The 27,189-nt window shown below is 52.8% G+C and overlaps 1 protein-coding gene across 1 annotated transcript in view; it reads left to right on the top strand.

Annotated features, from left to right (window-relative positions):
• PHGDH (phosphoglycerate dehydrogenase) overlaps positions 1-26,847 on the top strand; it is a 32,689-nt gene extending 5,842 nt beyond the window's left edge. The window contains exons 2-12 of the mRNA XM_028102149.2: positions 2,932-3,083; positions 4,825-4,890; positions 9,532-9,586; positions 9,682-9,780; positions 17,861-17,993; positions 18,464-18,612; positions 20,028-20,180; positions 23,315-23,447; positions 24,412-24,542; positions 25,398-25,635; positions 26,539-26,847. Of these exons, the coding sequence (XP_027957950.1) occupies positions 2,932-3,083; positions 4,825-4,890; positions 9,532-9,586; positions 9,682-9,780; positions 17,861-17,993; positions 18,464-18,612; positions 20,028-20,180; positions 23,315-23,447; positions 24,412-24,542; positions 25,398-25,635; positions 26,539-26,693 (1,464 nt within the window). The 3' untranslated portion in view covers positions 26,694-26,847. The remainder of the gene's footprint in view (positions 1-2,931; positions 3,084-4,824; positions 4,891-9,531; positions 9,587-9,681; positions 9,781-17,860; positions 17,994-18,463; positions 18,613-20,027; positions 20,181-23,314; positions 23,448-24,411; positions 24,543-25,397; positions 25,636-26,538) is intronic.
• Positions 26,848-27,189: the final 342 nt, after the last annotated feature.

Here is a 27,189-nt window from a genome sequence, read left to right as displayed (position 1 = left end):
CAGTATGGAGGTTCCTCAAACAGTTGAAATTAGATCTACCATTCGATCCAGCAATTGCACTACTGGGTATTTACCCCAAAGATACAAATGTAGGGACCCGAAGGGGTACGTGCACCCCAATGTTTATAGCAGCAATGTCCACAATAGCCAAACTGTGGAAAGAGCCAAGATGTCCATCGACAGATGAATGGATAAAGAAGAGGTGGTATATATACACAATGGAATATTATGCAGCCATCAAAAGGAATGAGATCTTGCCATTTGCAACGACGTGGATGGAACTGGAGGGTCTTATGCTTAGTGAAATAAGTCAATCAGAGAAAAACATGTATCATATGACCTCACTGATATGAGGAATTCTTAATCTCAGGAACAAACTGAGGGTTGCTGGAGTGGTGGGGGGTGGGAGGCATAGGATGGCTGGGTGATAGACATTGGGGAGGGTATGTGCTACGGTGAGTGCTGTGAATTGTGCAAGACTGTTGAATCACAGATCTGTACTTCTGAAACAAATAACGCAACATATTTTAAGAAAAAAGAAAAAGAAGAAGATAACAGGAGAGGAAGAATGAAGGGGAGTAAGTCAGAGGGGGAGACAAACCATGAGAGATGATGGACTCTGAAAAACAACCTGAGGGTTCTAGAGGGGAGGAGGGTAGGGGGATGGGTTAGCCTGGTGATGGGTATTAAAGAGGGCACATTCTGCGTGGAGCACTGGGTGTTATGAACAAACAATGAATCATGGAACACTACATCAAAAACTAATGATGTAATATATGGTGATTAACATAACAATAAAAAATTTTAAAAAAATTTGTAGTGAGTTTTTTTTACCTAAATTTTCCTCATACCCTTTATTGCATAGCTCTTCCTTTCCCCATCAGTTTGACATACATGGATCTGTTTGTCCCAGACATACATGGGTCTATTTGTCAGGTGCCTATTTGGTTCTGTTGATCAATTTGTCAGTTTCAGAACAGTTTTCTCCTGTCTCTCTCCTTCTTATGCTCACAAAACTCTTGAGTGCTGTCAGGTAGATCTGATGCCTCCTTATCACAGTCAAGAGAAGGGATTTCCCACGGTGGATTTTTGATCATGTTACATGTTTGAATTATTTAGGGAAGGAAGGTGGTGGTGAGGATAATGGTGAGGATAGGTTTCCACAGCCTCTCAAATCGCTGAATTCATCTATTCAATGCAGTGTTTTAGCATCAGCTATGAAGATAGTCCTGCTTTTGAGATGTAAAATATAGATGAAGAGACCAAATCGCAGGTCAGACAGAGGACACCTGAATGTAAAATAGATGATAGAAAAATAGGGGGAGGGAGTGATACTCAGTCCAGCGTCATTGGCAAGGTTTCATGGAAGAGAAGTTGACCGTGCCTTGAAAAGTTGGTAGTGGGTGGCCAGACGGGGGGGGGGGCTTTTCTTTGGAACCAAGTGTAGTGGACTTGAATGTGGGACAGTCAGCAGTGTCCCCGTGTGCCCAGGCATTGGCTAATGTTCAACTAGGCTGCTTTAGAGGGAGGAATTCCAAGCACCCTCAAGATTCCCCTGGCGTTGGCCGATGTTGGCAGTCAGCCCAGATGGGGTGGCTCCTATTTGGTTCCTCTAACCTTTCCGTGTCTGTGTGCCTTGAACACTCTGAAGTCACAGCATACATGTGTACTGGTGAGTTTTGGGGTGTCTGGCACTATGAGCCCCTTGATGGGTGGGGCTGTGACTTCTTCATCTTGTCTGGACGGAGTCTAGCATAATGCCAGATACGTACCTACCAGGTACCCGGTGGATGGAAGGAGAGCATGAAACGGGCAGGAGGAGGGGACACGGGCGTCCTTGATCTTGTTGGGCTTCAGTGTCTCATCTGTGAAATGGAGTTGGACAATATTGCTTGGAGCGTCACATTTTGAGGTTCTGTTTCAGAACTGCAGACCTAATAAAAGGGCTTGGGGAGCCTGGGAAGGGTCCCGCATCTGGCTCTCTGTGGAAATTGCAAAGAGGTTTACATCATTGGTGTCAGATCAGATGTGGGAAGGACCCGGGGGGGCCATCTGTTCCAACCCTCTTATTTTACAGATGAAGACCAGGGGTGGGGGCGCTTAGCACTGTGATTGGAACCCCAGCCTCCCGATCCCCACGGCTTGCTGCTTTTGCAACAACAACACTTGCTTCCTTACCAACCCTGGACAGCCAGTTCGGGACAGAGCATGGTTCACTCGCTCCATTTCCTGGGGACTCTCATTGGGTGTTTGGGCAACAATATTCTCATTCTGAGAAGATTCAGAAGATTCTGGATGAGCCTAAGAAAGACTGTCTTGGGGATTAGCTTAGCCCAAGTGAAGCAGCTATGATGAATCCAGAAAGTATTTACTTTTTGCATATGTATATTTTTAGCCCCAAATTGCCTGCGTTTTTGAGCAGCTATAGACCAGTTTGATTGTTCTCCCGTCCTCCCCTTACTTTGGTCTCTATTTTAGGAAATGTCTTTCTTTCAACAGTTTGTCTTTGGTTCATGTCTTAGTCGTGAACCAAAGCCAGCTAGTACTTACCGAGCGCCTTCCGTGTGCCACTGGGGCTTACAAAGTAGAATTTAGTCCCCCTTCCCCCTTCAGTAGCACCATGTCTGATGGTGGAGGTGCTGTCCATTGAGCAGAGCCAGGGAGCATGTCGGGGGCTGTACCTGTCCTCTCTCTCTTCCTCCTCACACACTTGAGGAGGCCAAGTCTCAGATTTGTAGCTCATGGGGGATGGAGCTTGGATTTGACCCCAGGCCTGCCTGCTGGTAGCCCCTTCCAGATGGGGATGCTATCAGCTTCCTCTCTCTGAAGCTATCCAAATTCAGCCAGCATGCAGGAACTCCCCCTTTGGGCAAAGAGGTGCTAGGAGGTCTTGAGGACCAACTGTGGACCCAGATGTTTCTTCTGTCTCAGGACTGTGAAGGCCTCATTGTCCGCTCGGCCACCAAGGTGACTGCTGATGTCATCAATGCAGCAGAGAAGCTCCAGGTGGTGGGCAGGGCCGGCACGGGCGTGGACAACGTGGACCTGGAGGCTGCCACCAGGAAGGGCGTTCTGGTCATGAAGTAAGTCGTGGAGCCCCGGGGGGTGGGGGTGGAAGCTCACCACAGAGGGGGAGAGGAAAACTTAGGGTAGAGAAGGCTGGGTCAGTGTAGGATGGGCTTCCAGAAGGATGCCTGGGCCACGCTGAGTCCAGAAAGGCAGTCCACGCTCACAGCGTCGTGGTTCCCCAGGTTCTTGACAAGGAGGCTCTTGTTGTAATCTCAGGTCACTTCACAAGCCCACTCCACAGACGTTTGAACCACAGCCTGGCTGGGAATCAGAGGAATGTTAGTGAATTTATCTACATTTCCTGCTCCAGCGCTGCCCCTTTCCCTCCATCGTTCTGGCTGGAGCCGGGTGTTCGTTAGCTCGACTTTGCTCGGTCCCCCCTGTGCAGGTGCACAGCCTTTGCTAGTTGAGTGACTCTACCTTCTTTCCCTTCCTCCCTGCCTGGCACCCTTCTGCAGCCAGGAACCCCAGTTTCTCTTTCACACTCCAGTGCCGAGAGGGGAAAGCATCCCCGCTAGAGCTGTTTTTGCAGAAACTCAGTGCAGAGGTCATGACTGCATGCCAGGACTCGGCCACACCCGCTTCTGGCCCCCGTCTGGCACTTAAATGGTGTGGCAGGGTGATTGTCACCTGCTTCTTCATCCCCAAGCCTTTTCCCTTCCCTTGGGAAGTTCAGTGTCCTCAAAACCTTCCTCTCCCTTCCCTTCACTTCTCCTATAGTACAGGGGTTAATTGGTCATCTGACTGAGGTCAATATCCAACAGAAGAAATGTTAAATGATAACCCATCCTACATTCTTGCCCTGGACATGGGGGCATTGCCCCCCGCTCTGCACCCCGTCCTACATCCCACTACAGCCTGTTCGCAGGGTTAGACCAGAAGCTAGGTGGAAAGACAGACTCTGAGAATCCTTTTCTCTTGACTTTTTTTTGGGGGGTGCGATAAGATCTCTTGACTTTTCCCTCCTTGTAATCTTCATTTCTAGAGATGAAGAGATCCAATAGAGGAAAAAGGAAGGTGAACATGGGTGCTAATAAATTATTCCAAAGCCAAAAAGAAAAAAAAGAGTCTTTGAGAAAAGAAGAATAGTTTCATGGGTTTCAGCTCTATTCTTCTTTCTGTGAAATGGGCCGAGTCAGCATGGCCGTGTGCATTAAGGTGTGAGGAAGCTGTCTCACTTCAGAACTTGTGGAGAGATAGGAGAAGTCAAACAGGTGCAGAAAAAAAACCCTAGCTTTGTTACTGACAGAAGCCGGGCTGGGCAGCTTGATGAAGGTGTGTGGGCAGTGGGCTGACCTGAATTTGATAGGCTTGCGTGATCACCCATGTTGGTCACAGCCTCAGGAAGAGTGATGGTACAGAGCAGCGGGAATCCCTGCTTCCCGTAGGCAGGTAGATCTTGCAACGAGAGGAAAGAGAAATGCGGAGCCACACATACATCTTTCAATTGAGTGAGACACCTCTCTGCCTTGGGAGAAGTGAGCTTGGGTAGAGAGACCAGGTGTGTCCCTCCAACTGAAGTCCCTCCTCGTGAAAGCATAAAGCCAGGGCAGTGTTTCCCTCTAGCTCTGGGATTGGGCAGGAGTCCATCGGAGAGCCCAGGTAGGAGGCATGGGGTTGGGGGGGGTGGTTTTAAGAGCAGGTGAGCTGAGGGGGCAGGAGAGTGAGCACACCACACTCCGGGCTTTCTGTTGGGACAGGATTGGGAATACGGGACTGGATCCACTGACGTCCCCTCCCTTCTTCCATCTTTAGCACCCCCAATGGGAATAGCCTCAGTGCTGCAGAGCTCACCTGCGGGATGATCATGTGCCTGGCCCGGTAAGTCCCTGTCTTCTCAGCAGAGCCAGCCTCTGGTGTGTCCGTGGTTATGACTCCCCAAACAAAGTGACCCAGAGAAGGGTAGCAACACTTCTGCAGGGCACCGTGCACACTGCCGAGAAGCTTCAAGGCCACCCATCCTTTATGAAACATTTGATACATTGGTTCTGGCACACAAAGGTCAGGTGGCTTCTCGCCAAGGGGTCCAATAGGGGATGGGCGTTCGGCTTGGCTGCTCCTTACCCGGAGCAGGCTCATTGAGAAAGTAACTGTGTGCCGTCTTCCTTTCCTTCTTAGTGATTTCCTGTGGTCCATGCCATCCTCTGGCTTCTCGAACCTCTAAGCCTCGAAAATGTGGTTTCTGCTCCCTGGAATATCCTTCCCCATCATCTTTTTTTTTTCTGAGTTTTTCCAGTATTTTATTTTTATCACGCTCTTTATTAAAAATCCAACTGCACATAGGTATAAAATAGAAGCAGTGCTCAACATTTTTATTTAGTTCGGAACGTTTTTGAGTGAATTAATGCCAAAATGTAACAGCCTCCATACCTCAGAGACCTTTCATAACCCAGAGGTTCCCAGACTTTGTTGCACATTGATATCATCTGGGATCTTAAAAAAAATACTAATGCCTGGCCCGCACTCCAGAGATTCTTATTTGATCGGTATGGAGTGAAAGTTGGCATAGGGATTGTTTAACAAACTTTTTATTTTAGGAGTTTTAGATATAAAGAAAAGTTGTAAAGCTAGTAGAAGGACCCATATACTTCATACTCAGTCTTCCTATTATTAACATCGGACATTAGTATGGTGCTTTGATCACAATCAGTGAACTAACATTGAGATATCGATTGATAACTTTTAACTAAAGTCTTCCATATCATCTTTATCCAGGTAACTCTTACTCTTCAAGATTAAGCTCAAGTGTTAATTCATCTGAGAAGCTCTCTCTTGATTCCCTGGCTGGGCTGTGTCCCTCACAGATTGCCCTGGCCCCCAGGGCTTACCTCTGTCAGTAGGCTTACAGATCTTTATCGTGATAGAAGGGAGTAAAAGCTCTATCTACTTGTGGATTTTTTTTTAAAGATTTTATTTATTTATTTGTCAAAGAGAGAGGGAGCACAAGCAAGGAGAGCGGCAGGCAGAGGGAAAAGCAGGCTCCCCGCTGAGCAAGGAGCCGGATGCAGGACTCGATCCCAGGACCCCGGGACCATGACCTGGAAGGCAGACGCTTAACCAACTGAGCCACTCAGGTGTCCCTACCTGTGGATTCTTAACACAAGGGAATTCAAATGATCAAATGTCTTGCTCTTCCAGCTGGAATTCTGGGGGTGTGGGCCTCTTGAGTAGAGGGGACAGCCTAGAAACCACTGGATACAGCGCAGAATGGGCATGAATCTTCCTGTATTGGGTAAAGTAGAATGATTGTATTGAGCACTGCTGTTGAATGGGCAATTTGGGCACTTCTGTGGTCAGGGGAGAGGGCAAGGAGCCAATGGACAGGGCAGGGAGTTCGCTAGGTCCCTTCACACACCCTTGGATCCTTAAACCAGGGGACCCAGGCAGCCAAGACTCTTTATTTCTCTACTCAGGCCTGAAGCTTCTGGGGCCCAGAAATTACTCTTTCCCCCTCTCAGAACCTGTTCTCTCTTCTGCTGGGACAGGGTCTGGAGGAGTTGACCTTTGTTCTAACTCTTCCCCAAGATTTCTACCTGAGCTCTTAAGTATTCATTGCTACTCCCTGGCCAGTGAAGAGCAGAGGAGGCTGGAGAAAGGGAGGAACAGGGACAGCGTGTGCAGCCAAAGGGACCCAGCCTGCAAGGGGTCCATGAGCTGGCTGCCTGGATCTTCCAGAACATCTGGGCTTGACTGATTTCCCCTGGAGAAGCCTCAAGCCTTGGTTTCACTTGTGCTGTTAAATTCGGTGGTGTTTTTGTTTTTGTTTTTGTTTTTGAGTGAGGGACTGATCAGCTTTCTATCTAATTAATTCTCTTACTCAGACCTCCCTTCCTACAAAACAGGAGTTATAAAGGCTTCTATTTTAAAGTCTCAGCCTGTGGGCTTACTTTCCACAACGGCCTCCTTGTTTTTCCCACACTCCCTCTATGCAGAATGTCTCCACTTTTTCCTGGCTTTCTTTTCATCATCCTTCAAGACCTGACTCAAACACTTCTCCCCTGGAAGCTTCCCCTGACCGCCTCCCCAAGTCCCCCTCCAGAGGACTCCCAATGGCACCCTAAAGGAGGCACCTGTCACACTCTATTGTAATGCCCACGGGGCAATGAGCTCCACAGGGTGCTGAGACCGTCTCGATGTCCTTGTGCATACCCCAAATACACAGCACAATAGTGAGCAACGACACGATACTCAGCAAATGTCTGAGGGACGGAAAGCACCCCCTCAAATATTATTCAGGAGAAGTTGCTGGAGCAAGCAGATCCAACCATTTACTAGAACCGCTATGCTAAAAGCCTAAGGTGGGCGGCGGGGGGCGGGGCGCCTGGCTGGCTCAGTCAGTTAAGCGTCTGCCTTCGGCTCAGGTCACGATCCCAGGGTCCTGGGATCCCAGAGCCACATCGGGCTCCCTGCTCAGCGGGGAGCCTGCTTCTCCTTCTGCCTCTGCCTCGGTCCCATGCTTGTGCTCTCTCACTCTCTCTGACAAATAAATAAATAAAATCTTTTAAAAAAAGAATAGGTAGAGTGGAGTGGTTTCAAGGAAGCGCCCCATTTCCAACCTCTCATCCAACGACCTCACCATCAAAGATGCATCAAAATTAAGAACTAAGCATTCTAGTAAGGAAGCATGGCCAGTCTCTCATACCTTCTTGTGTGTCTGCTCAGACTGCTTCTCCAGCAGGGCAGTGAGGGCAGAGTGGGCGCTGTGGACAGGAGGTTGGGAGCATTGAGCAATGTGGGTGGAGAGAGGGGGCCTGGACGGGCCTCACACTGGGGGACTTTGAACAGACGGCAGGAGCTCCTGAGGTGCAGGGGAAGAACAGTGACACAGAAAGAAAGAGAGGAGAATGCGACCTGCAGAGCTTTCATCTCGCCCACTTTACCTTCTCTTTTTGTAAGTCAGGATGGCTACCGTTTGGTTCTCGGGAAGCCCCTTCCCCACATCCTGGTCCTCCCCAGACTGGCCCGGTGAGGACCCCAATGTGCTAAAGGCTGGAGAGGATCCGTGAGTAGCTGGTAGAGCAGCTGGCGGGGGCTGGGATGTCCAGGGCCGCATGCCCTCTCTTGGATGGCACTGTGGGGCCAGGAGAGCGGAGAGCAGGACGTGAGCCAGACCTGGGAGGAGGCAGGTGGGCTCTGTCTCACTTGGTCGGAGGCATAGGAGCAGGCTAGCTTTGCTGAGAAGGGAGCCCTTCCTCAAGGCAAGTCATTGTCCTTGGGACATTCCTGACACAAGGACCCTCTCCTGAGGCCTGACGGGCCAGAGCAGCGGGATGGAGCTTCTTGCCCATGAGGCTTGTTACTGAAGCTTTAGGAGTTTGCCCGTGAGATCGCAGGAGCACAAATCGCCCCTCAACCTGACCCTCAGATGGAAGTGTGTGCTGGCAATGTGTAGACACGAGAGAATGTTTTCTTATAAGAACTCAGTGAGATGGAGCTACAGGAACAGTATGTTGGAGTCTCTCCCTCCTTACGCACCCACACACACACTCGCATGCACACACACACCACTCTTTGAGTTTTGTGGCCAGCAGGAAAGACGACATTTAAATACTTAGAAGGCTGACTGTGCTGGGGATGTGCTGGGCTTTGAGTCCATTCAGCTATTTCCAGTGGGATGATGCTGTTCAAGGTGTTGAACCCCCCCGGTTGTCTCTCTCCATGCAGTTGGGGTGAGCATGACACGTGCTAAAGCGTGTCCAAGCATTTCTCATGGAGTGTCTAAAATAGAGCAGGGACTCCTTAAACATTCTAAACATTGTTTCCTGTCTCCCTTCTTCACTTCCAGAGAAGCCTGGATGACCATGACCCACATGACATACTCTTAATCCTCTCACCTCTGACTCTGCCCTAACTTCCTGTGTCCCTTCCAGAAAACACGTGGAGACTCGGACCCCATGTTAACCAAGAGGAGGCGATAGGCTGGGGGGCGGGTGGTTTGGGACAGGAGGTGGTATGGACTTGGCACCCACCCACCCCAGTGTAGCCTGAGATGACTGGGGCTTAAGAAACTCTCAAGGAAGAGTAAGTTCCCAGCTGTCTGCTGATACAGTGGAAGGTATGGGTTGTGGCCTTGGATGGAAGAGGAAAATGAAAATCCTTGAACTTCTGGAGCACTTGATGTTATCCGAGCCCCTCGATACCCCATTTCATTATCCCTATGAGCCCCAGAGGATTGGCGCTTGCTTTTTACCAGCCTGGAGCCACTCAGCTGGTTGAGGTAGCTGGAGACAGAAATCAGACTCCTAGCTGGAGACAGAAATCCTGGGGCTCCCACATCAGGTCTTGCTGGCGGATTTCCCTCTGCTAAACCCCTTGACCCTCCTCGGTGTCTCTGCACCTGAGCTCCAGACCCAGCCTGAGCTTGGTTCTCTGGGGGAATTGACCGTCAGAGGGGGCAGCTGTGCAGACCTCATGTCACACGCCTTCTGCGTGGGCCCACTGAGCCCGTGTCTGTCCTTGCAGGCAGATTCCCCAGGCGACGGCTTCCATGAAGGACGGCAAATGGGAACGGAAGAAGGTGAGCGGACAGCCCTGCCTCGTCCCGCCTGGCTCGGCGCCCGGGGTCCCTGGTGCTTAATTCGGCCACTTTGCCTTTTGCTTCTTTGGTTGCAGTTCATGGGAACAGAGCTAAATGGAAAGATCCTGGGAATTCTTGGCCTGGGCAGAATTGGGAGAGAGGTGGCCACCCGGATGCAGTCCTTTGGAATGAAGGTAAGAGGTTGGTGAACCCCTTTGACGTGGGGCTCCCTGTAGCAGTTTTGGGAGAGGCAGCTTTGCTTGAGAAAAGGTAAAGGCTTTGTCCTCGGAGGGTCTGAGCCTCCTTTAGAGCCCCTGACTAAGTCAGCGGGGTAGCCATTCTGGACACCTGAATTCAAAGTCTGGGCACGCTTGGTGGAAGTCCGTCAGCTCTGGGTCCCAGCGGAGCGGCGGGGTCATGCATCCTGCTCAACTTCTCCTCCCCTGCCACAGGGGCTCTTTGATTGGCTGTGTCTGTTGCCTGTGATAATTTAGAGAAACAGGAGCAAATTTGCAACCTTCTAGCAGAGCAAATCTCCATCCACCTTCTAGCTCTGCTCCGTAGTGTAGAAGGGACGGTGCCGTGATTGTCTAGACACTGCCGAGATGAAGTTAAAGCCTGCTGGCTAGAGCACCTTGCATATTGCTCAGAAACCCTCCCTGACCCCTGTTTCCCTCCAGGACCCGGTTTCCTCTTATTCTGGGAACTCCGTGGTTCTTCTGGTCGAGGGAGGGTTGTCATCCCCCAAGGCCGATCCAGGAGACCTTGCAAAGGGGGAGGCCGCCGAGCCACAGGAGGGGACTCGTCAGGGCGAGTGACAGGGCGGCCAGGAGTGCTCGTGGACGTCTCCTTGTTCACTCTTTGTTCGCTGTTTGCTGTTGGGGGGATGATGTGTTCAAACTGCTGCCAGGAAGGCTTTCATTAAACAGAAAGAACAGTTTTGACAGTCAGATCGTTTCTAGAAAAATTGACATAGAGCTGCGATGGCATTTTCCCTTTCTCTCCTTCTTCCTCCCTTTCTCCACGTCCCCCTGGCTTCATAGAGTTAGAAGGAACCTTAGAGTTCCCTTAATTAAGAACCCTTAATTTTATATTGATGTCTGGAGTTTGTTTTTGCTCAGGCCTCCAGCAAATGGAAGGTAGACAAGAACCCAGTGGGCATCCTGTGATACCGCATTGAACATCTTCCTCTCCTTCCTGTCCCTGTTCCCCCACCACATTTATTTACACCCGCCAGACCTCTTTCCTAAGCCTCAGCACATTTTTCTAGATCCCTGGAGAGGGGGAGGTGGCAGGATCCACGGATCATAAGAACAAACCAAAGCCTTGCCCTCCTGTGCAGGGCTGGCCAGGTGCCACACGCGGCAAGGAGCACTTTCTCTTCCTCTTTTGTGAGGGATTAAGGCTTAGCTCACAGAGAATTCTGATCCTCAAAAAGCAGGGGCCTTGGGTTAAGTATGACTCAGAGTGAAATAGCCAAACAGGTGAGCAGCGCCTCACTGATGATACAGAGACTTCAGGAAGGCTGTTCGTCCCCTTCCCCATGGCTCCCTAGGACGCCAAAGCACACCGGCCTCTGCTAGCTCAGGAGCCTTGGTAATCATGGACTTGAAACTTTGGGGCAGTGCCTTACCCAGACAGAAAGCCCCACCTCATTTCCTGAGTCATGGACATGATTGGTAAGCTTTTCTGCTCATCTGGCCCGGGCTCAGCTTCTCAGCTGCTGCCAGGCTGCTTCTGAGAGGCACGGAGGAGGGAGGTGGACCCTCCCTGAGCCCTCAGGCATGTGTTTGAGTCAGAGATGTCCAGAGCCTGCTCATGAATGTGAATCCATGCGTGCGTCCCGGCAGACCACGCACGACACGCCCACGTTCCCAGCACAGCTTTGAGGGTGTGGGTGGTTTTGCCTGTTGCAGTAGGTCGCTGCTTCCCTTGGAGGGTTCTTCTGCCCGGCTGTCTCCAGAGGGTCACTGTAGGCTGTCTTGCTTCTGGGACATGATCTTTGTAAACTGCTAAAACGTGCCTTGGAGTGGTCAACCCCCCAAATCCCCGGGCCCTGGCCAGCTGCCCTGGTCATTTCAGAGTGGCCCAAATGGCCTTCGTTTATATTCTCGGCTCACTTTGACTGAGCTTCCTAACCTATTTCTGGGTCCAGATGAATTTTGCCTCGGGGCAGACAGATGACTGATCTGCATCATCCAAAGCTCCTTGGTTGATGTTTGAGCAGCTGGGGAGAGCAAGATTTTCTAAAGGCAAGGAGGGAAGATTCTTGAACAAATTGTAAAAGAGATGGTTTATCAGCATCCGGGCAGGAAACAATGATCAGTGTTTACTAAACACAAGTTGTTTTAAACTGGCCTTCTTCTCTCTTCGGAAACAGATATTAGACTGATCGATCAGGGACATCCTTAGGTGTCTTATACCTGGACGATTTAAAATTGTATTTTAATCATGTAAGAGGTGAATGAATCCTCACATATCTTGAAATATAGATCCTTATCTCCTTGATTACCACCCCAGTCCTGGTCTCACAGGTAACATCGGTTTGGTGTGTATCATCTCAGACTTTTTTCTATGCGTTTACATGGAATGTGTACAGTTCTTGGCCTATAGAGGGATTCTATGCCTATAGAAAATAGAATATTGTACATGGTGTTAAGATAAAAATGTATGTCTTGGAATAAATAGATTTACCATATTTGTAAACTATTGCACGGAATTCTGTTGTGTGGACAAATTGCTTTTTATTTGACCATTTCCTCAAGGATGGACATTGGAAATGCAAACTTTAGTAAGACATTGGTGAGATCTTTTAGGATGCCCTTGGGGTTAAGATGGAGACTGTGAGCTTGGTGCTAAAAGGTTTAGTAACTGGTTGAAGGATAGCTCCGTCTCAATCTGGAGGGAGATGGTACAGGATGGGGCAGGGCGCTGCCTTCTCCACCGTTTTCATTAATGGCCTGGGTGACAGGAAGCAGGGAGAGGTGGCTAACTTTTAAGAGTGTGGAATCAGATCCTAAAAGACATAGGAAGGCTAGAATGGTTGGGCATCCTAATAGGAAGTTTAGCTAGAATCCCTATCAGTGCCCTAAAATGAGCCCCAAAGCAACTAAACACATATTGGATGTAGAAGTGTTGTTAACAAGGTTTTCCAGAGCAGGAGACCTTTGGTTGGCAAAAATGCAGTGTGGTTAACAGCGGCATGGCTGATAGAAAAGGTAATGTGACTTTTGGCAGCATTAAAAGAAATACGGCTTCCAGAACCAGGAAGGTGAGATTCCTCATGCTCTGTACCAGTCAGACTCTCACATGCTCTGTGAGACTGACAGCTCTGGAGATAGAGGAGGATGGTGAGAGGCTCATGTCTGTACTTCCTAAGAAAGGGTTGAAGGCACTGGGGTCACTGAGCCCCATCGTGCCTTGGGAGGCATACCGGGAGGCCGTCAAATAGCTAACAGGCAGTCTATAGAAGAGTCATGCTGTCTAAAGAGTGGATCCAAGGAGGACCAACAGGTACAAGGCAGAGGGGACAGAACTACAGCCCGAGCTGGCCCCGGATGCAATGGAGAGAGCGAGTGTCCCACTCCTGCAGATACCTACACGAGACTGGGTGAGCACTGGGCCAGTGTGTGAGGACAAGGTGTGAACACTGGCAGGGAGGTAGAAGCAGATGGCCTTTAAAACCCTGATATCTCCCCGCACCCATTACCCGTGGGCTACGAGTTTCTTTATCTGTGAAATGGTCTTTAGCAGTGAGTTCACTGTGCGGCCATAGGAAATTGAGCAACATTATTAAGGACTGTAGTTTATTACAGTAACCTATAATTAAAGACAGAGTGTGGACCAGGAGGCATAGGGGACCCTGAGTGGTTCCAGTTGGGCAGCTCGGGCAGCGCTGCAAAGCATGTGAAGATCATCCTCATCACCCCCTTCCCTCACTGGTCCTGGGGTCTTACCCTGTGCTTTAATCTGTCACCCAGGTTGTTAATCACTAATGAGGCTGTTAACGGATGACTAGCGTCCAACCCCTTCCAGAGTATTGCGATTTAAGAGTTCACCCCTTCATGCCATAGGAGTGATTGGCGGAGACACTTTTGCACTCAGATGTTGGGGATGGACAGCCCCCCTTACCTTTCCTGTCCTTTCTTTGTCACTATCTGGTCACTCAGGGAATCGGGGATCCTAGACCTTAGCTCTGCTAGGGAGCTTAGCCACCCGGGTTCCCAACAGCATCTAGGGTGTGCGTGTTGGAGTTGGTTCGGGGAGAGCCCACTGAGGCTGCCCCTCCCAACCAGCACAGGCCTGGAAAGGGATCTTCATGTGCCACCCGAGAGCACCTGCTGACTTGCTCTGAACCACACGGCCCAGATGTGGGTTTCCAGAGAGAATTCCAGCAGTCTGGGGCCTGCTGATGGTCTGAGTCACCCGAGTCTTGGGCTCTATGGTGTTCCTTCTGCCCGAAGTTTTTCTCAATCATGTTGTTGAAGGACAGGTTGTACACTTTGGAGACACAACTCACTCACGCTCGCATGTCCCCCAGAATGTGCTAGCAGGCCCAAGCCAGCCAGGAGCTGAGCCTTGCACTCCTCTTACCAGGATTTTCTGTGAGGAGCAGGCCAGCATCTCAACAGCTTCTTTGTGGCCAGTGTTGTGATGAATCTGATGTTAGTCCGGAGGGATGGACCTGAGGCGCCAGGTGTCACTGACTCTCTCAGGCGCAGCTCATGTTGACTGAGGTCTGCTGTGTCAGATGCTGTGTTCACAATGACCCTTGCAGGGTCACTATCCTTACCTCAGGTTTACAGATAAGGAAACTGAGGCCCAGGACGCTTATATGATAGGTTCAAGATAATAAGCCTGGTAAATGATGGAGTCCAGCTTAAAGTCCGGGTCTCCTGACCTCCAGTCTGCTACCCTTTGTCCTGCCTCACCACCACTGTCTTCGTTCCTGATCCATGTTGGTTAACGGTCACTGTGCTCGACCTTTCTCGGGACAAAAGCTCCCCAGGACAGGCAGCTCCTATCTTAGTCTGGTAACTGGAATTCCTACTGCCCTAGAGTACTGATTTTTTACGTTCTTCCCAGAGCCTCAAGTTCTAGAAAGTACCTTAGGACCATGGTTTCTGTTTAAGATTTCATTGTGCAAAGGAAAGAGGGTTCTAATCCTAAGCCAAATGATGGTTAGCCTCCTTTTTGGAGACCCTTGACCGTGAAGGCCCCCTCGTTCTCCAGCATCTACTGCTAAGCCAGAGGGCCCAGGGTAGCTGTGGTTGGCCTCTCAAGTCTGCCTTCTCACACCAGCTAGGAGGTGGCCCTGGAGTACCGCTGGAAAAGCTACGGTTCCCCTGCTGCCCAGCATCAGGAATCTGTCCTGAGGCTGGGATTCAGGTGGGGAACCCCTTCGTGGGTCTCCCTGAGGCTCCTCTGTAGGAATAGTCTTCGGACGGTACGTACCTGGATTTGCTCCAACTTCTGCTCATCGGGACTTCTGATCCTTTCTGGGACATGTCAGGACCCTACTCAGACACTGGTCTCCTGGGCCCAGTGTTACTGTTTCTACTCCCCGTGACATGGTCTCCTGGTGTAAGAATCCCAACTCCTAGCTGAGTTCAGCTCCCATCTGCCCTGGGTATCTCCAGTGAAAAATGAAAACAGTTTTCTCAGCCAAATTCTTCCCTGCAGCTGTCTGCAGGTGAACAAGAGAAAGCAAGCCGAGTCAGATCCTGTTGACCGCTGTGGGGGATGCACGTCTCCTCCTGCCCCATCTGCTCCCCATTAGCTGCAGACACCCGACACAGGGCCACTGGGCCCGGCTCAGCCCTCGGGACCCTTCCTCCCCATAGCTTCATGCTGTTTCTTGGCTCTTGAGAGCCCGGAAGCCCCAGAGTATTGTGGACTGGCCTCCACTGGGCTCGGCTTTGTGACCTCTGCTGGTGTTCCGCTGCACTCCCCGCTTGCATGAACAAAGTACATCTGGATTAGAGATGAACGGGGCCACTGTTCGCGGCGGCCTCCGAGTAGCCGGCGGACAAAGAGGACTTGGAAGAGTACGGGCAGGGATCCTGGGGCCCTCTCTCCTCCCCTGGACACTTCATTGTCCCTGCCAAAACGAGTAGGTTACAGCCGAGGGGAATGGCCGTTGGGACTGTGGTGGTCATGAGCTTGTGATCCTACGGCCTTTCCCCCTAAACCTCTACCTTGCCTTTTCCCTGTTCCTCAGGCTGATGATGAAAAATGTGATCTGAAAGCTCTACCTCATTCATAACCATATCCGTTTCTTCTCTGGAAGGGCTGAATTTTACATAGAAATCCTCTTAAGATGCCATTATTTTCTAAGGTGACTTTTCTCTTCCCCCGCAAAGAAACTCAAGGTGAGCAGGGGAAATGTTGCAAAGCATAGGAAGGCCTAAAGGAGGAAAAAATGAATTCCACCACACAGAGATGACCACGCTTAGAGTATCACACTTTCTGTTGTGTTTGTTGTTGTTCAATCCCCGGCCGCCTCTGAGCATTCTAGGGTTCACCTATAACTTTTCAGGGTTAAGGGAACTGTCCTTTCAAGGAATTATTGAATTGTTGAGTGTTGGAGCAGGGGATGACTTTGAAATCATCCAGCCAGCTCCTTTACTTCAGACTGAGGACCCAGGTCCGGGCCTCCTCGTTCAGCGTCCGTACCTTGGCACCTGCAGGTCTGTCCAGATCAGCTGGCTTTCCTGCCTTCTTGAGGACATTGATGCCTTTGAGTTGGGTACGGCCCCTACACGTCTTTCCCCCCAGTCAGTGCTGCTGACATGGACCAAGCTGATGGAGAGAGCCCTGGGCAGACCTCCTGGGTAGACCACACAGAAAGTGGATAAAGTCTTTGCAGTGACCAGAGGTAGATGCTTCCTGGCTGGTTATGGATTATTCCCAGCTGCTGGTACGGGCTTGGTAATCTCTAATGCCTTGCCCTTTGCTGAGGAGATGTGTGACTGGCACCCAAGACTGTTTCCATCTACTCCGCTCCTGCTTTGTCAGGTGGGGCTGGGAGCGTCCTGACCTCACCCCACATTAGAAGGATGGGCACTCGGGGTGCAGGTTCTCGAATCCAAACACTGCTTCTTGTCTCTACTCGACCATCTGCCAGCTGTGTGACCTTGGCTAAATCGTTTCACCTCTCTGCCTTAGTTTCCTCATCTGTAAAACGGGTCAATCCTAGTGCCTAATCCATCGGGTCTGAGTTGAAAGCCCTTGACACACAGTAAACGCTAAAGGAATGTTTGCCATGATTAGCTATGACAACGCGTCCTTTCTTCTTTCTTCTGAGCTTTGTCTTCTCTGACTTTTCTTCTTGCCCTCACCAGTATCTGATGACCTTTGGCAAGTTTCATGAGGCTGATGTAGTTTGTACCCCCAGAGTTCCCTGCCTGCCTCCCTATCTCCCTCCCTCCTCGGCAGCCTCGGAGAGGTCCCTCTGATTTGGGGACCCTCTCCTCCCCCGCCAGCCCAGAAGAAGGTCCTTTCTGGGTCCTTCCCCATCCATGGTGCCTTTATGCCTCACTTTTCCCTCCTCTTGATGTGCTCGCTCCCCATCCCCGTCAAACCTGCCTTATTGAAAGGATCTGTGTGGTTAGTCACCAAGTTAGGCCTTCCAAAACTAGACGCATTTGAAGTCTTATTAAAAGGAATTTCAGGAGGGGACCAGACTCTGCCCGCTGATGCCTCAGCCACCCCCCTCCCCAGCGACCGTTCTTGGTCTCCTTGCTAACCCTGCTCTGCACCCCTGCCCTCACCTGTTTCTTTCTCACTCTGTGGAAGTAGTCAGGGCCCCTGCCTGTTTTCTGGACTTGAGGGTCCTCGGCTGCGGCCAACCTGTCCTCCCTTCCCTCGTTGTACCCTATGAGCACGTCACTGCTCCCCACACGGCTGTCCTGCTTCTCCTGGGCTGCCTGCTCGCTAAGGGTTTCTGAGCTCCACCTTATCCAGCCGCACACATGCGCACACGCATGCAAACACTCACACATGCTGCTCTTGCGTCTGTTCGTGGTTAAGAGCTTGGAGGTAAACCTCCCTTCGCACTTGGGCCTGCCCCTCCTAATGTGTGAGCCTCACTTTCTTCATCTCTAAAGTAGAAGAGTAGCAACCCTTATTGTGGGAGGTCAGCTGCCTTTGGAAAGGCTTAGCAGTACCGCTTGGTAAGTGTTCAGTAAATGGCCACCGTTATTAATAATACCAGTACTAATAAGGGACAGTGACATTCACTTGTGTCTTTGTCTCTTTCTTGCTTCTGACCAGACTGTAGGGTACGACCCCATCATTGCGCCAGAGGTCTCGGCCTCCTTTGGTGTCCAGCAGCTGCCCCTGGAGGAGATCTGGCCTCTCTGTGACTTTATCACTGTGCACACACCTCTCCTGCCCTCTACCACAGGTAGGTGTATCCCTGCTTGTGGGTCGGCCACAGAAGCCACAGACCAGATAAGGGTGGGCTCTGGGCCTTCCGCACATGCTGGGGACTAGTTCCCTTGAGCACAGGGTGATGGTTGGCTGGCTGGCCCTGCCCCACAGGGAGGAGGGATGAGCTAGCTGGAAATGCGTGGGGTGAGCTGGCCCGATGTGCACGACAAGTGACCCCATGGTTTTTTCCTGGGGCCGCTGCTTTCCTTTCTGGTTCTGGGACCTATTCAAAGCACTAATAGCTCAGGGGCTTCTAGGATGTTTCTAAACTGTGTTTGGTCTAAATCCAGAACAGGGACTCTTGCCCCAGAGCCGGTGAGAAGGGAGAGGTGAGGCCAGAGAGGCCATGGGCCTGTGGGGAAGGAGCTGGGGTGAGGCGGGGAGGGCCTCTGGTGCTGGGGTCCCAGGCACCCGTGCTGCAGGAGAGCTCTTCCCTCCTTCCAGGCCTGCTGAATGACAGCACCTTTGCCCAGTGCAAGAAGGGGGTGCGTGTGGTGAACTGCGCTCGGGGCGGGATTGTGGACGAGGGGGCCCTGCTCCGGGCCCTGCAGTCCGGTCAGTGCGCGGGTGCCGCGCTGGATGTCTTTACAGAGGTGAGTGCCTGGGGGAGGAGGGGAGCGCTGGGCAGAGGGGCCTGAGACCGAGAAAGCCCAGTGTGCACAAAGGCCTCTGGCTTAAGGGCTCTAGCATCCGTGGCAAACAGGAGAAATTCTGTTGCCAAAAGTAACGCCACTGTGGTTTCGGGAGCCCTTGCCGGGCCGTACTGTGGAGGCAGCCATGTTGTCTTTTGCAAAACCCAGATTTCAGACAGGACCCAGTTCCTGATCTCAGGCTCCCTGGCCTGCTGTCATGTGGATAACTCCAGGGAGGACAGCGCAGCAAACCCATTCTGAGGTTGAGGATTTGGGGCAGGATTTAATGTACTGATACAGGTCTCTGCTGAAATGAATCCCGTTGCCAAGAAGACACTTCACGCAGTGTCTGTTGGCTTTCCCTGCCTGCCTTTCTTCTGGGGAGGAAAGGCAGCCTGAGGACAACGGCTAGAAGTGTTCCCCTGTGTCCTGTGTGGGCTGCTCTCCCTGCCTCTCTGTCGGAGCCAGAGACTCTGTCTTTGCTCACCCGTCCCCCCACCTGCTCTTACACCAGATGGAATGATGGACAGCGCATTTCCACTCAAACCCTTTCGGCCCCTCTTAAAAGTCCTGCCACCAGCATCACAGATCCAAGGGAGAGAGCAGGGATTTTGGCTCAGGCCGTGGGGGGTTGCTGGTGACCTGCAGTGGGGCCTTGGCAAGTCCCCAGCCCTCTCTGAGCCCTGTCGCCCTCACTGTGTATGCCCTGCCCAGAGCACACAGCGCATGGGGTTGGTACTCCTGGTCCTCTTTCTCACATAGATGGTATGCTTCCTGAAGGCAGATGGCCGCCTGGCCCTCACTGTACTGCCATTCCCCAGCTCAGCGCCTTCCCAAGGGCAGTACCTTGTGCTCAGCAAGCAGAAGGGGTGGAAAGGACATTGGAGGGTGGACAGAGGTGCTCAGGTGGCCCACCCTTCATGCTGAGAGCCAGGTTGGGACAGCTGTGCAGAGGGCCTGCAAAGAGTCTGACACCGTGCAGAGCCAACCGTAAGTGCTGGAAGGATTCAGGGGCAAGGCAGAGCTCGAGGGAAAAACCCGTAACAGAAACAGTAGTTTCCACTGGCTGAGAACCTCCTGTGTTACTGGTGCACAATCTGCACAAGGTATTATGAGGTGGGTAGTATTAACCCATTTTATAGATGAGGAAGTCGAGGCTCAGAGAGGAGCAGATTTACCCAAAGGCAGGGGGAGCCGAGAGGCAAATCCCATCCATAGCTCTGTCTACTCTGCTGTGAAGAGACACTGACAAGGAAGCCCGTTGTCGAAACCCGTGACGTCCCTGGCAAAACCAAAGTAGAAGGCGTCCTCACCCCTGCCCTCCTCTCTTCCAACTTCCCTGGACAGCCAACCGAGAGGTGTCTCTTTCTGGGCAGGAGCCACCACGGGACCGAGCCTTGGTGGACCACGAGAGCGTCATCAGCTGCCCTCACCTGGGCGCCAGCACCAAGGAGGCCCAGAGCCGCTGCGGGGAGGAGATCGCCATCCAGTTTGTGGACATGGTGAAGGGGAAATCTCTAGCGGGCGTGGTAAGTATGGCCAAGTGGGGCTGGGGCCCGGAGGGCAGAGGGCGGAGCAGGGCGGGGGAGGGTGTTTGGTTTTGGGGGATGGTGACAGTTCCGGGGAGCAGTGGTGTGCTGACCAGATTCAGCTCTGGGAGCAGGAGATAAGGACTCCCCTGGAGCCAGCCCTCTGGGTGGGGCGACAGTAACCACCCCGCCCCTAGCTTTGCTAGCTGCGGCCGGCAGCAGGGAGGCGGCTCGGCCCTGCGACAGTGTAGCCTTGCTGCAGAGATTGTGGCTCTTTCCAGGCTCCAGAGAAAGGCTCTTTTGTTCTCCACATGCCTTGGGAGTGAAGGAGTGTGGCTTGGGCGTTGCTGGATGCCATGGGGAGTGGCGGCTGGGGGACTGGTCTGTGGAGAAGGCTGTCAGGGCCCTCTCTCACCTCCTGGACCTGAGCGCTCCTTTTACTGTGTCCATCTTAGACCCCTGGGCAGGGCGAATCCCACCCCCAGAATGAACCCTCCAGGCCCCCTTTCTGTCCTCAAATCATGGCCTAATGTCCCTGCGTCTTGTCGTAGCTCACACTGGGCCCTTCCTGGCATGTTTCTTCCCCAAGCTTAACCTGACTTACACTTCCAGTTCTGCCTCCTTGATTTAATCTTCGGACGTTCCTTAAGCTCCAGAAGGTACCCGATGCTGTCATAGCCCTTTGGGGGACATAGAGATGAATAAGGAAAGCATAACTCTCCTTCAGGGGGCTTGCAACCCCTTCACAAAGACTTGCTTGGCCTCTCCAGCCCAGTGTCAACTGTTTTGCAATGAACCACATTCTCTCTTGTTACTAAGATTTCCTGAGCTTGTATCTTTAAATTTCGAATTCTCTGAGGACAAAAAAGCCAGGATGTAAGCTTCTCTGCAGCTCACGTGGCTCTACTCTAGGAGAGAGGCAGCAAACGAGGCAGGGGCAGGGCCGGGGCCGGGGCCGGTCCTTGACCTTCCTGTCTGACCCTCTGCTGGGGATTTTCATTGCTGAGGACAGAACCACAGCAGGAGAGACACAGGGTGCTTTGTTCGGCCTGCCAGCCCTGGTTTGATAGCCCAGCTCTCCGGGCCACCCTACCTTCTACACCCTGAGAGACGAAGGGAGCAGCTTCTCACCTGAAGGACCCCTCAGGGCCAGCCTGGTGGCAGCCACAGGATGGTGGCTGACGACAATGACAATGCTTGGCCTCTCCATCTGTGTGTCTCTCCCCTCTCTGTTCTGCGTCTCTTGGCTCCGCAGAGTGGGGGACACTTTCTCAGTCCCTTTGCACCTCTGGCTTCTGAGCAGCTCTCCCCAGGTGACGCGCTGGGACTGAGGCTGAGGCTTGGGCTGTGGCCAGTGCCAGCCAGTCAGGGCTGGGCCTTTCCCTCTGCGGCCCTGTGCCGGGCGCGCCTCCGCCCTCACTGTTGCAGCCCTCGGGAGTTACCGTGGCATCACTAGGTAGTGGTGGCATTCCAGGCCTCTTCGTGAAGGGGACTCCTTCCCACCAGCCCCATCAGGTGGAACCAGACTGTTCCCGTCTTCTAGCAGAGGTAAAATCTCTTGGTCAAAGTCGTTACACTTGGGCAAATTTCATTCTCCACCCAAAGTGGCTGGTTGTCCTGCTGTAGGCTTTTGGAAAGAAAGACATTTGTGTCACATGGGAAATCTCTCCCTAATTCTTCTCTGCATCCTCTCCAGTTCAGTTTTGTCGTAGCCTTAGACACAGACGAACATTAGGATCAGGTTGGTGCTCAAAGGCGCCTGACTCTCGAAGCCCTTCCGTTGGTTCTCCTGACCGCCGTGGGCACCTCGGGGCGGGTTCCATGGGGGCTGCCTGGAGGACACTTGCCTCCACCTGCTGCAGCCTCAGCCCAGCCCACTGGCGCGCGGCCCTTCATCTCTGCTCCCAGCAGCTGGCCTGCCCTCGTCCCACCTCCTGGTTCACTGCTGGTCTTTTCTGTGTCCTTCTGGAGAGGAGCAGGGGGAGCCTGCTGCGAGAGCCCTGAGCCAGGCGGCTGGCCACGAAGAAGGGTCTGCTGGAAAGCCCTGCCTCGTGGCCATTTCTGACGTCGGCAGCCTGTTTGATTCGTATCAAACCCAGTGTTTCGAATTACATCCTTCTTAGATCCTTTGGTTCTCTTTACAAACTGACTCACAGAAGTGGCCAAGACTTAATTTGAAGCCAGACTATCATGAACCACAAAATGGAATTGCAGTTTTGACTGGCAGCAAGCTGGCTTTGTTACCAAGCCCCTGGTGGGGATCCAGCCGTCCAGACCCTAGACTTACAACTTTAGAAGGACATGTGGCTTTTGTCCCCCTCGGCTGCCCACCATGCCTCCTGGTGGGCTCCCATGGGCCGTTTGAAGAGTGATAGGATCGTTAAGAGTATGTGAGTCCAGCTTTATAAACTGCTATTTGGTCAAAGTGATTAATGACAGTGTAAACACTCACTTTCTTTTCTTAGTTGAGGTATAAAGTAAAAAGGAAGGCATCTTGGGGCGCCTGGGTGGCTCAGTCGGTTAAGCATCTGCTTTCAGCTCAGGTCATGATCCCAGGGTCCTGGGATCGAGCCCCACATCGGGCTCCCTGCTCAGCGGGGAGCCTGCTTCTCCCTCTCCCTCTGCTTGCCCCTCCCCCTGCTTGTGCTCTCTTGCTCTTTCTGTCAAATAAATAAATAAATAATCTTAAAAAAAAAGCTTTATAAAAAAAAAAAAGGAAGGCATCTTGGAGAGACCTACCATAGGTCCCAGAGATCCGTGACTCAACATCCATCTTACATCAGAGACCCACCTTCCTATTGTGCTGTCCAGACCTTTCCCCAGCACAGGAAAACCCAGTCTCCCGTGGAGGGGGTGAGGCAGGCACAGTTCAGTAGGTGGGAGAAATGCCTTTTCCCCCCTTCTGGCAATTTGGAATGGTCTTAGCCTTTTGTGCTCTTCTCTGGCTCTTACAGCTCTCCCAAGCTAAAGGCATAAGTCATTGTCTTGTTGGTGACTGATGGAAGTTGTCTCCACGCTCCCCACCCCCGGGCACTCAAACAAGGATGGCCCTGTGCCTTCTGCTCTCTAAGTGGAGCTGTGTTTAGGAGCCCCGCCTCTTCCTGACCTTGGCTCTGCTCCCCCTTTCTGTGCAGGTGAATGCCCAGGCCCTTACGAGTGCCTTCTCTCCACATACCAAGCCTTGGATTGGTCTGGCAGAAGCTCTGGGGACCCTGATGCGAGCCTGGGCTGGATCCCCCAAAGGGACCATCCAGGTGGTAACACAAGGTGAGCTGGGGACACTGCAGAGGGAGGGGAAGAGGGTTGTGTCAGCAGCAGGTCACAGACAGTGAGGGGCTGGGAAATGACTTGACCCTGGTCCTTGGGACTCCATGTCCCACGTTCTGTCTGCATGGAGTTCACTTGCTACCCAGTGGGAACAGAGGGGAGAGGTACGGAAAATCACTGGGAAATATATGATTTTCACAAATCACGTTTATATAGTATTTTTAAGATGTACATGTTCTGGGCACAAGAGAAACCTCCACGAGAGACAGAGTTTCATGGGAGAGGCAGCAGGTGGGTGGAGGGAGTCCCACATTAAGTGACGGGACCTTTGATTCTGGGTCTGACCCTGTCGCTTACCTCTACTGAGTGACTTCCCTTTCTCTGAGCTTTGGGTTCTTCACGTGTAAAGTGAGAGTCGGGGTGCTGTGCTAGACCAGTGGGTGGGACAGTTTGTGCTCTGTGACATAGTGAGGTGGGCCCTCGGGCAAGCTGGTGGTCCTCGGGAGCCTCTGCTCAGCTGGAGAGCGGGAATGAAGACAGCGCCTGAGTTGTCTGTCCTCAGGGACTGGGCAGGCTCCAGCCACTTTTGTAGTGGCTCCAGCCTGTGCAGATGTAGTTGAGAGACTGGGGAAGGCTCTAGTTCCCTAAACCGTGTGGAGGCTTGTCCTCCCTCTGGCCCGTTGGGCATCTGCTCATTTGGGGGGAGCTTGGGGGCGGTGAGACCCTAAGCATTGCCCGTAATAAGCCAGGTCAGAGCTGGGGGGATGCCCAGAGGAAACAAGGCAGGGAACCGGGCAGTCACTGGCTCTCTGCCTTCCAGAGGAAGCGGAACTGCCCCGAGCCGGTTGGGGTTGCCACCCCCAGGGCAGTGAGGAGTCTGTGACCCGAAGCTAGGTGTCCGTGATCTGCTGGCTCCTGTGTAGCTCCGCAAACAGCGACCTTATGGTAGTTTCTCTGTCCCCAGGAACATCCCTGAAGAATGCTGGCAACTGCCTAAGCCCCGCAGTCATTGTCGGCCTCCTGAAGGACACTTCCCATCAGGCGGATGTGAACTTGGTGAACGCCAAGCTGCTGGTGCAAGAGGCCGGCCTCAATGTGTGTGTCTCCCTGCCCCCCTTGCCTTTCCTGTCAGCACAGTCCTTCTGCCCTTGCCTTTTCAGAGCAGGCTCCCAGCCCTGCTCATGGGGTGGGGCCCTGGGTGCAGATCCTGCTGCTGACACTGCCCACCCGTGACAAGCAGCCCGAATTTCTCCATCTGCCAAGCGGAAATAGCGCCTTCCTCTGAGCATTGCTATGTGTGAATTACATGCCCGTGCAAGTGCTTTGTGTGCAAGTGCGCTGTGCACGTGCCGCAGCGGCACCTGCACTCTGCCGCTGGGGAGCAGAAGGAGCCAGGCTGTCTTGGGCCGGAGGCGGGGAGGCGGCCCAGCACGCACGGCTTCGGACTCCATCCAGGGCTCCGTTTACCACAGCGCCCAGGTTCTTGATCAGCTCGCCTTCCTCTTACCCTCTGCTGCCCTCACGCCGACCCTTTGGTGTCTCCCCCTCTGGCTCCCGTTGTAGATCCCAGGCTGTGTCTCTCAGCCAGTGCGAGCTGCCAGGAGCGATGGGCCACCAAGCTCCCCCGTCTCCCCTCCTCCCTCGCCCCTCCACTAGGCCACTGACTGCATTCAGGAAGCAGTGAGCAGGAGGGGGCCAGGCTGGGTCGACCTCAGGGGCAGGCCAGCCCCCCTTCTTCCTCCTTCCCGGCTCCCAGCCTCCACCTGTCCCTTGAGGGAGGCCATGGACTGTCCCAGGAAGCTAAGGCTCAGGGGCACTAGGCTTGGCCCATTTGCCCTCTTCTCTGGCCCTAAATTGCTGAGTGTGTTGACCCGGCTGTAGCCCTACCAACTGGCTGTTAGTTGGACACAGAAGGTGGCATAACTGTGCCTCCTTACCTTCTCCCTGCAGGTAACCACCTCCCACAACCCTGCTGTGCCAGGGGAGCAGGGCTATGGGGAAGGCCTCTTGACCGTGGCCCTGACAGGTACCCCCTACCAGGCTGTGGGCTTGGTCCAGGGCACCACGCCTGTGCTGCAGGCACTCAACGGAGCCGTCTTCCGACCAGAAGTGCCTCTCCGCAGGGGCCTGCCCCTGCTCCTGTTCCGGGCTCAGCCGTCTAATCCTGTGATGCTACCCACCATGATCGGTGAGGAGGGGTCTTGTGGGGCTTGCCTGTGTCCTTGAAGGAGGGGTGAGAGTGTGTGTGTGTGTGTGTGTGTGTGTGTGTGTGTGTGTGTGTGTGTGGGAGGGGAGGGGGTCTCTCCTGGGATTGGGCTCCATGGACCTTTGCCTTCTTTAGCCCCGCTCCATCCCTCGGTGCATTTCTGGATCTGCAGCATACAGAGGGTCTGTCATGCCAGTTTCCAGAACATTTGGGGAGGGGTACAGAGTTCAGAGGGAAAGTGGCTTATCGCAGGTGGCAGAGCCCCTGTTAACTGGCCTGCTCACCATCATGAAGCACACAGTGTGGACCTGCCCGTCGGGCTGTGTCCCAGGAACTCCAAGCCTTTGAGTGCATGTTTCCTTCTTCCGACTGCAGGCCCTGGGGGCCAGCCTGACTGCCACAAAGCACGTCAGGGCGTCTGCTCCAGCAGTCGTGGACATCTGGGACCTGCCCCAGGACCCTGGCTTCGGGCCCCTGGGAGTTTTGGAGCACTTCCAAGTTTGGCAGAATGTGTCCAGACCTCAAAAGGCCTAATTTCACCATCCTTGCCAGCTGACCAGAGGAACTTTCCCCTGCTTTTCTCCTTTGCTCTTGGTCTGGATGAAACTGATGACCAGCGAGTCAGGAGATTGCTCTAAGAAATTTGTGGCTGGATCATTCCTTTCCCACTTGGCCTGACGGTCAGGGTGTTCCTACAGAGTCTCTGAATAGTGAGGGAAGCTGGGCAGGTGCCCTGTTCCATCTCTTCACTCGTTGATTCTGAGACCATCACCCCCCATTGCAACTTTGATCACAGGGGTCAAAGTCTTCCGACCCCGCTCCCAGCTTCTTGCTTCTTCTTCCCCGTGCCCTGTGCCAACCAGCGGTTTTCCTATCTACTTCCAGGCCTCCTGGCAGAGGCAGGCGTGCAGCTGCTGTCCTACCAGACCTCGGTGGTGTCAGATGGGGAGACCTGGCACGTCATGGGCATCTCTTCCCTGCTGCCCAGCCTGGAAACATGGAAGCAGCATGTGACTGAGGCTTTCCAGTTCCACTTCTAAGCTTGGGCGGGGTCGGGGGAGCTTTTCTGAAGAATCCTGCCCACTGTGATCAACAGAGGAGATCCACATTCCTTAGGCTGATGCTGCTTACTCTGCAGACCTTGGCTGACCCCGTAGTGCCATGATAACCACCCAATAAAGAGCCTACCCCAAATGTCCTTGCGTTTTTCTGTTATTACCCTGAGGAGCCACCAGAGAGCAGCTGCGGGCCATCGTGCCCCTGCTGCAGGAGGGTAGAGGGTGTGGAGGGAGATGGGGATGGGCAAAGAGCATGCCTGAGTGTGTGCTCAGAAGAGGGATTCCTCTCTTGTCTGTCTCAGATTGTTCAGAGGCATTTTTACAGGAACACGACTCAGTATTCAGATTCCTGTGTTGTTTCAGATCCCTTCCATCTGGGAATATACATGCGCATTAATAAATACATCAGCAAAGATGCACCGCACTTCATGCCAGGCACCAGGCTGAGTGATTTGCCCAAGAGGAGGGTTAAAACTCA

This window comes from Eumetopias jubatus, unplaced genomic scaffold, assembly GCF_037043125.1.
Source record: "Eumetopias jubatus isolate StellerSeaLion01/CBP00866 unplaced genomic scaffold, mEumJub1_p1.0 scaffold_4, whole genome shotgun sequence".
Classification (NCBI taxonomy): domain Eukaryota; kingdom Metazoa; phylum Chordata; class Mammalia; order Carnivora; family Otariidae; genus Eumetopias; species Eumetopias jubatus.
The sequence above is the reverse complement of the archived record's forward strand: the minus strand, read 5'-3'. Positions and strand labels throughout refer to the sequence as shown.